Source organism: Mus pahari, chromosome 5 (genome assembly GCF_900095145.1).
Source record: "Mus pahari chromosome 5, PAHARI_EIJ_v1.1, whole genome shotgun sequence".
Classification (NCBI taxonomy): domain Eukaryota; kingdom Metazoa; phylum Chordata; class Mammalia; order Rodentia; family Muridae; genus Mus; species Mus pahari.
In genome coordinates, this window is record NC_034594.1 from 142,883,093 (window position 1) to 142,892,164 (window position 9,072).

Below are 9,072 nucleotides of genomic sequence, written 5' to 3' on the forward strand. Positions count from 1 at the left end.
AGCCCTACCAACAATGCCTTGGTGGCTCCCCATTTCTGGCTCCTGATCCCCCAGAACTACAGGATGAGAAGTTAGAGTTATTTTAAGCAGTTACATAGTGCCTGGTTCACACATCCTGGGACGTGACATGACCAAGCTAACAGAGCAGAGGTGGTGCCTGCAGACTCTGATGAAAAGAGGAGAACGTAAGAAGAAAAGAGTCCTCTGTTGACTGAGGCAAGCTACTCAGGAGAAAGGTCCAAGGTGATAAGAGGCCACAGTAGAAGCCCTCTGCCACGGGGAAAAGGGGTATGCAGACAGGACCCATGGCTCCAGTCATCAGCTCCACAAAGCCACATGATGAGCTACCGAGAACACATCCAATGTAAGCCCTCCTAAGAAAACACCCTTTCAGGGCCTTTCAGGTTTTCTCATCCTTTGGTTTTCCTTAAGAAAAGTTCTCTGGGAAACTGGCAAAAATGATAGCTGCTGGAGGAGGAGGGGGGACATGGCCAGTTCCTGGTTGCCAATCCACCTACCCCTCCTGTGCGGCCACACTAGAGAAGTCAAGGTATGGTAAGTAGCGATCTTTGATTCCACTTTGCATCATTTTGAAAGCCGTTTGCAGCATGGACCAGAATGTGCCCAACCCCTAGTCAAAGAGGTCAATGGGAGGCGTGGGTCACGTGGTGGACACTAGAAATACAGTCATTCTTATGTCACCAGTGATGGGGATGTGGTGGCAAGAGCATGAGAAGGCCAAGATGAGCCACTAACTGTTAAAAGCAGCTAGATACATCAGATAGCTGGTAAAAACAGCTAGAAGTCTCGGGGTATTTATCTGCATGTATGAAATGCTCTGAAACCCAGAGGAAAGGTATAAAAGATGATAGCGATGAATATAAATAGCCCTTTATGGTTTATAAAGCATCTTTCACGCACCATCCCAGATCTGACAACAGCACCAGAGAGACAGGATGAGTGGCGTGCTGTCTTTTATAAATGAGGAAGCTGAGATTAACAACCGTCAGCTGCTTTGCCAAGGTCACACATTAAGTCAAGGGGAAGACTCAAGCCCAACTCTCATTACTCCTTGTTGAGAGCCCTCTTGACTATCCTGACTGCCCTTCCCAAGGAGACTACAGTGAAGCGGCAGGGACTGGTGTTGGCATCTAGAAACAAAGGACACGGGGTAGGGGTCGTTGGGCCTCATGTTAGACACTGAGGATTCAAAGATGTTCGTGACAGGATGTGGTCCCTTCCTCCTGGACCAGACCTCTCAGAGCTGTGACAGCCACATCTTAGAAGCCATCCAGCTGTGGCACCTGTCATCACTGGCTTATCACTCTCTACAAAGCCTTTCCTGTCTCCCATAAATTGGGTTTAATCCCCCAGTTGCACTCACACTTCCTTGTCTTCTTTTCCCTCTATTAATGATGTACAGAGTATGTATTGCTGCGCGTTGTTGGTGGGATGCAAAATGAAACCATTAGGAAAAGGGTGTTGAAGGTTCCTCAAAGAACCTAGCTACTGCCAGGCACAGTGGCATGTCTACAGTCCCAGCTACTCAGGAGGCTGAGGCAAGAGGATCATTTATGGCCACAAGTTCAAGACCAGCCTAGATACCCTAATGAGATGCCAGCTCAAAGACTTAACCTACCATTACAATCCAGAAATCCCCTTTCTGAGTATATAGACAAGAAAAAAAAAATAAATCAAAGAAAGTTCTGAGATAGACATTTGTACACCCATGTTATAACAGCTAAAAGATAGAAACAAGTGACCATCAGTAGATGAATGCATAAAGAAGATGTGATCTGTCCATACAAGGTAATACAAGTAATAGAAAGAAAGGAAATTCTGGCACTATACAACACGGATGGACTGGGAAGACATGTCAGTACAAGGGGACAAATACTGCATCGTCTCATTCTCATGACATTTTAACGTAGTCAAAAATCATCACAGAAACAGAAGGTAGAAAGATGGCCTCCTAGGGATCAAGGGAGAGGGGACTGTATTTAATTGATACAGAGTTTCAGTTTTACACAACGGAAAAAGAAAAGACTGGAGACCCTAGATGCGACAGTAGGGATACACTTACCTGCTGAACTGTCTGCCTTTAAAAAGGAAAACCTAATGCTATGTTACCATCCACTTCTTAGAAGCAGATTAAAAAGAGAAAAATAAAGAGTATCTAAGACGGACATCTTAAGTTCAAAAAAGAAAATATGGAGAAGGTGGGAAACCAAATGAAGAGGGAAGGAGGGCAGAGGAAGCATGCCAGCTGGTGATGGAGTGTGAATTTAACTGAGTCCACACTGGGGCACGGGGCTGGAGATGAGCAAGAATGCATCCTCCAACCAGAGCCCCAAGTCCTAAGAGCACTGAGGACAGTGTCCAGCAGAGCCCTTCACTCCCTGCACGCATCCTTTGGGAAACGTAAGAATCTTTACTGCCACACCACAACACAGCTCTCCAGAGAGGACCAGGGGATAAGAGCAGAGGTTAGCAATGATGCGCATGGTGACCCACACCTGTACCACAGCACAAGGCAAGGAGATCTCAAATTCAAGGGTAGACTAGGCTATCTAGTGAGACTCTATCGAAGGAAGGAAGGAAGGAAGGAAGGAAGGAAGGAAGGAAGGAAGGAAGGAAGGAAGGAAGGCAGGCAGGCAGGCCTTGGCAAGGCCCTCACATCTCACCTATAAGCCTCTGTGGTCCTTATCAAAAGCAGCTCTCAGGACTACCTACTGCTCTGGCCAAGCCCTGGGGTCTGGGGTTTCTAAGCCCAGCAGAGCACCCAGCAACCAAAGTCTGCAGTGTCCTATCCAGTATTAGCCTGGCACCATTCAACATAAAGGGACAGTGTCAGCTATAGTCCTTTACACAGAAATTCCATGCCCTAGTTTGTGACAGCTGTAATTACAGCCCAAACAGCTTTTGAAAGGCAAAGAGAAAGAAGAAAATAGCAGCCTGGACTTAGCAGTGAATTGTGGGGTATGGGGGGTGGGGTGGGGGGAGAAGACACATAATCAGAGCGCTTGCTACTAATGGCAGCCAGTCCACACAAGCCACTGGACAGCCAGCCCAAACAACTTTCTGACCAATTAATTTCTCCCTCTAATGTAATGAACTGCTCATTAAGCGCTGGAAGCAGCTCCCACAGAGGGGGCTGTAAGAAGAGGCTGGCACAGCTCACAGGTAATGAGGGAAGAGGAGCCTGCCACATTCCAGGCCCAGATTCCTGCAGATCCCAAGACCAACTGGTGCCATACCCTGTCTGATCCGCCCCAGCTTCCAGGTAATGTTTTCCCATGCCTCTGCCCATTTTAAGTTGTGTTTCTACCACAGGCCCCCTTTCTGGGAAGGTGCTATGCTTCAGTCCTTCGTTTCCACCTAATTAAGGTCAAGACTCACAATCCAATTCCAATGACCCCTCCGCAGGACACCAGGGGCCCCAGCACAGCCTGAGTATGAACCCCCAGGCTGCCTGTCAACACTAACCTGACCTGAAGTACTTAGCCTGCCTCAGGTTCCAGGTCTCATCCACGAAACGTACTGCCAATATCCTTACCTCATCGAAAGTAGCTATAAATAATAATAATAAAACCTATTCAATATCAAAACATCTAAAAAAAAAAAAAAAGCGTCCAGCACAGAAGCAACTATTACTGTTGGTAAAGATAATGCTTTCACAATGATGGTAATATCGGCAACAGCCATTCTCTGTCCCAGCAATCAAACGTAAGTAACAGAGAACTTTGGTGGACACCCGAGTGTGGGTAGCTCCAGCCCCAGTCTTTCTATCACAGCAGTGAGCACAATGCAGGGCCTCTGCTTCTATCCATGTAGGAGGGCGAAGGAGAGAGAAAAGCGGCCCGGAAGTACTGAGCCCCAACAGGAAGTACTGAGCCCCAACGGGAAGGACTGAGCCCCAACGGGAAGGACTGAGCCCCAACGGGAAGGACTGAGCCCCAACGGGAAGGACTGAGCCCCAACGGGAAGGACTGAGCCCCAGATGGCAGCCAAAAGGGGAGTAAAATGTGCAGCTTTTCCATGGGACCAAGAGGAAGTGATAGAATGGATTCGGGCCACATGTACACTCCTGGGCCTCCAACACTCCTCAATATTTCCTTGAGCTTCAGGTTCATCTAGAAAATGACATGGCACGATCCTTTAATTCTGTGACTACTCAGCAGAGTTACTGTCATGAAAGTACTTCAAATTTCCTTATTTCCAAGGACCGTTATATAGAATAACAGTCTCAGTAAAGTCAACTTGGTAAAGACAAAAAGGCTCAAAGGCTGGAAGCATCAACGAGGCACGCAGAAAGCCAACAGCAAACATGTTTACACTCTCTCCAACGCGGATATCAGTGAATTGAGACTTCTGTTAATAGGATAAAGAATCAGCTCCAAGGGAAAACTGGAGCTCCAGCACCTATCCTATGTTTTCTCTTTAGGTGATCAGATCACTCCAAAGAACAATGACACAAGCCAAGCTAAACCTAGAGATGAGCAAGCCAGCGCCCTAACTCTAATTCACTCCACAACACAATAAGAAGCCAGCCATACACCTGAGCAATCCCAAGCCCACCTCCAAATGCACAGTTCGGTTCTGGTGCAGAGCTCCCAACTGAGTTCCTTCACAATCCCTGCTCCATGGACCAGAGTCAGAAGGCAGTGGGTTGCCACACACACCAAACTCTTCCAAGGAACGCCGGAAAGGAAACGGGAATGTGTGCACAAAGCTTACTCATCCTGAAGCCTCAAACAGCTAACCAAAGAAGTTTTGTTGGAATCTCATATCCAGCCATAAAATTTCAATTGAATCTTCTATCCTGTATCACAATAAATTACCCTTTTTAAATGTTTTGATCGATTACTAGATGCTTGCTAAACTTTTGCTCAACGTTTGCCAGTCTCCTTTACTAGTCAACCACAGCGCATGCGTCTCAGATGGAAGCGCTGCAGGACATGAAAGAGGGGGGATGCGCCGCTCCACCATCACATCCATTTCAACCTTTGGCCCTAGTTCACAATAGTTTTCCCAATGATACAGGAATATGGGCTCTGGGGCCTGGAATGGGAAAGCCATCCGTTCTGGCTCTCTTGGCTCTGGCTGAAAGGGCCCGAAGCAAAGAAACTTGAGTTCCGGGTAGCTTTGCACACAGCCCCACCTCTGACCACTCACCCGGATTCTGCGCATGGCAGCCACGATCTCAACCCTGCTGTTGGGTCTGGGCACATCCAGGCTTCCCACGTACTGTAGAAAAGAAGCAAAGAGAGAATGAGATGGCGGGGTGGCAATGTCCCTAATCACAGAATGTCAAGGGTGCAAAAACTTTGAGGCCACACAGAGATCCCCATTTTACAGAAGAGGAAATTACAACCCCAAGGGCTATTGTCTGCTTTTGAAATCATTTCTAGATTTTAATAATAAATAAGCAGACTGCTTCCATGTTTATCTGCTCCTAATGTAGCAAAGCCCTGTGTTTGGGTAAGCACGCATCTGAATCAGAAAGGCTCCTTGTAGAGATTCTGACCCTGTCTATATGACATGGTAAGAGCAGTTTTCTTTTTTATCCTAGAGAAGGAGAGGGAGGGGGAGGGGGAGGGGGAGGGAGACAGAACGACTCTTATATAAAAGTGTTTGCCAAAAATAAATGCACTAAGAGGAAAAATAGACACTTTTAGAGTTACTGTCTGGGATTTTTGTTTTGTTTTGTTTGTTCTGTTTTGGATTTGTTTGTAATTTTATAAGCCCCACTCTTAAACCCAGGCTGGCCTGGAACTCACTCTGTAGCTCAGATAATTGAATTCACGGCATGCCTCCTGCCTCAGACTCCCAGGTGCTATGACTGTGCAGCCTGAAGCACCACATCTGGCTACTCTTTTATAATTACTGGAATTTTATTTAGTTATTCCTAGACATATTGTAGACCTCCAACATTTTGTTAAGTTCCTAACTGGAGAAAGAATATATATATATATATATATATATAGTACTCAATTGGACTTTTTATTGCTTTTTGAGACAGGTTCACTATCTAATTGAGGCTGACCTCAAAATCACCCGTTCCCCTGCCTCAGCCTCCTGAGTGTCCTGGATTACAGGTGTGCACCACCACACCTGCCCTGATTATACTTTGAAGTTGTCCACTAAACCAGATTGCATTCAGGTTAATGTTTAACATGTATTTCCTTGATAAAGACTATTCAAATAATGCAAAAATAAGCAAACAAAAGAATTAGACCCTCACTCTCAACTGGTCAGTACCAGTCTCTGTCTTTGCTTACCAATGGGCATAAATTCAGACAATTAGTTCTAAGCGGGAAACAGCTGTATTATTCAACACTTTAAACACAACCTAGGTATCTAAGCCCGTGCGTGCAGGTGATCAAATTGATCATCAGGCCTTCTTTCCTGACAGACCCTTCAAACCAGATCCCTTCGATTCCCTAAATCACCTCACCTATATGTCCGAGAGTTAGCCAAGGAGTTAGCACTAGACAGCTTGATACGTACCTAAGCAAAGGTTGGCTCAACAGAAATAGGAACAGTCATGTTTGAAAGATAGTCCCTGTGGTTACGGGAAAAGAAAGTTTTTTTGGAGCTAAGGACTGTTTCCAGTCAGAAGAGTTGCACAAATGGCACTAGGAACAAATGGATTTCCCCTAGTATTGACCAACAGCTTGTGTTGACACACTGAAGAGTGAAGTTCCCAGCAGCAGATGAGTTGGCTGGTAAGCCACGGGTACACTATAGTCCGGCCCCTTGGGGAAGCCACCCAAGTACAAGGGCTTATTGACCAAGGACCTTGAACCTTGCTGAGGTAACAAAGCCCCTAGGTTTCTCTATGGTTAGCAAGACTCCCCAGTGGACTCTGCTGGGACCTCAAGGTCAGCAACAGGCCAGTGACCTGAGCAGCCAGAGATGGCAAGGCGCCATTCATGATGGCCCAACCTCAAAGGCCCTGCAGCCCAGCAGGAGTTTCCAGGATCCCTTTGCTATGTTTTCTGTGCTGCTCTTCCCTGAACCCGCTGTACTCAGAGACACAAACCTTCTGGGGCTCAGATCCTCCTGCAACCATGTGAAGGCCAAGGCCCTCGGGACTGAACAAGGTCACTCATTGTAGAGGAGCCGGAGCCCGAAGAGGAGGTACACGTTAAGAGGAATCGCTGCCAGCCCAGAAGGGGATGCTAACCACAGAGCCTGAACTCAAGCACCCAAAAATGGACCCGTTCTCTGGCTGTACTGCAGCCCACCTCTCCATCCTGGGGAAGAATGCAGTTAGACTGGTCATACTGGAACAATTAGGAAATGATGGGGCCATTGGGGGGTGGTCTACATATAAGAGGGCCCCTATTCTTAGGCCCATCCTCACCCTACAGGGGCCTGCCTTCTTCCACCAGGTCCCCACCCAAGCTGGTATGTGCACCCTGCACACACCTATATGCACTCTCACTTGCACCTACACCTATGCGTGTACGTGTGTGTGTATGTGTGTGTGTATGTGTGTGTGTGCTGACATACCTCAAACATACACACACACACATACTAACTCACTAATCACAATCACACCACACACCTTCGCTCCCTTCTTTCCCCACTCCCTTCCCTGTAAAGAAAACTCACAAGTCTGCCTTCCTGAGAATGAGTCTGCGGGAGCTAACCCAGCTCCACCCTGCTGCACCTTAGGGTCAACAGCAGAGAGTAGGAGGGTGTAGTCAAAGGAGCACTCAGGTCTCCATCTCCCAGACAAAAGCTCAACATCCACGCTAACAAACATGGATCAAAATGAAAGCCAAGATGCCCAGGAAGCAGCGAAAACAGAAAGCCAGCTCCTTGGGCCAAAGCCGAGGGTGTGATCGCTGAAACCACCTACCTCCATTTCTACCACAGCCAAGTGGGGCAAGCCATCAGCTCTGTACCTGGCCTAACCCTACTGCTCCCCCCCCCCAGCTAAGCTAAGGCTTCTATCTCGAGCGAGCAAGCCATAGAATGGTCTACAGTCACTCCCACTCGCTGGTCGGTCAGGTCATCCTTTGGATTGCTCTTTTTAGTGGTCAACTTCACTTGGTTTTTATAACAAACTGAACTAAGCCGGGAGCCTCCCATTTTAGACAAGAAAGGTGGTTCCCAGGCTGGGCTTAATCCCAGCTGAGCTAACAAACTGCAGAGGTGGTGGCTGCTCTCACTTCCTACTGGAATCAGGCAAGGCCAGTTCCCTTTCTCCAGTCAAAGGCTTTCGGTGGGGGAGTTATCAACCAGAAATGTCTTTCCCTTTATCTGCATTCTCTGCAGGATCCTGGGGTCCAAGGGACCCTAGGACAATGAAAGGGGCTTGATCAATACCTAGAAGTTAAAAGAATAATTTCCAAAATGGCAACTTGTTTCATTTCCTTCAAATCCCGGTAGCACATCCCTCCCCTTATCCACCTCATCTCCCTCTCATCCCCCTCATCCTCCTCATTCCCTTTATCCTCCTTATTCCTTGCATCACCTTTATCCCCTTCATCATCCCCCTCATCCCTCTCATCAGTCCCCCTCATCCCCCTCACCCTCCTCACCCTCCTCACCCTGGTATCAGCCCCCAATCACTCAATCCTGGAACTCAGGCTTTATCCTTGAAGGAAGGCCCTCTCCCCAAATAATCATGACTTACGAGTAACTGAGACGTGTTCATTCTCGTCTTGAGGATAGAGATGGCTCAGCAGTTAAGAGCAATGGCTACTTCTTCAGAGGACCCAGGTTTGATTTCAGGCACCCACATGATGGCTCATAACCATCTACAATTCTAGTTCCAGAGAATCTGATGCCCTCTTCTGGTTTCTATGGGTACTGGGCATGCACAAGGTACACAGACACACATACAAGCAAGATACTCATACATATGAAATCGGCGCTTTTAAGAAAAATCTTTCTGAGATGACAAACAGCAGTCTCAACATAGTTGTATGTGGTCCAGCTTCAGTTTACAGCAGAGGACTCTCCCATCACTCAGAGTTCCTCACATACACCTTACCTCCTCCATATGTGTTCCTCCCATCACACAAAGCACTTCTCTCTCTCTCTCTCTCTGTCTCT

At 47.4% G+C, this 9,072-nt stretch overlaps 1 protein-coding gene across 2 annotated transcripts in view; it reads right to left on the reverse strand.

Annotated features, from left to right (window-relative positions):
* C5H1orf226 (chromosome 5 C1orf226 homolog) overlaps window positions 1-9,072 on the reverse strand; it is a 289,584-nt gene that overhangs the window by 209,161 nt on the left and 71,351 nt on the right. For both annotated transcript variants that reach the window (XM_021198117.2, XM_021198116.2), the window contains exon 2: window positions 5,176-5,247. In XM_021198117.2, the coding sequence (XP_021053776.2) occupies window positions 5,176-5,247 (72 nt within the window). The remainder of the gene's footprint in view (window positions 1-5,175; window positions 5,248-9,072) is intronic.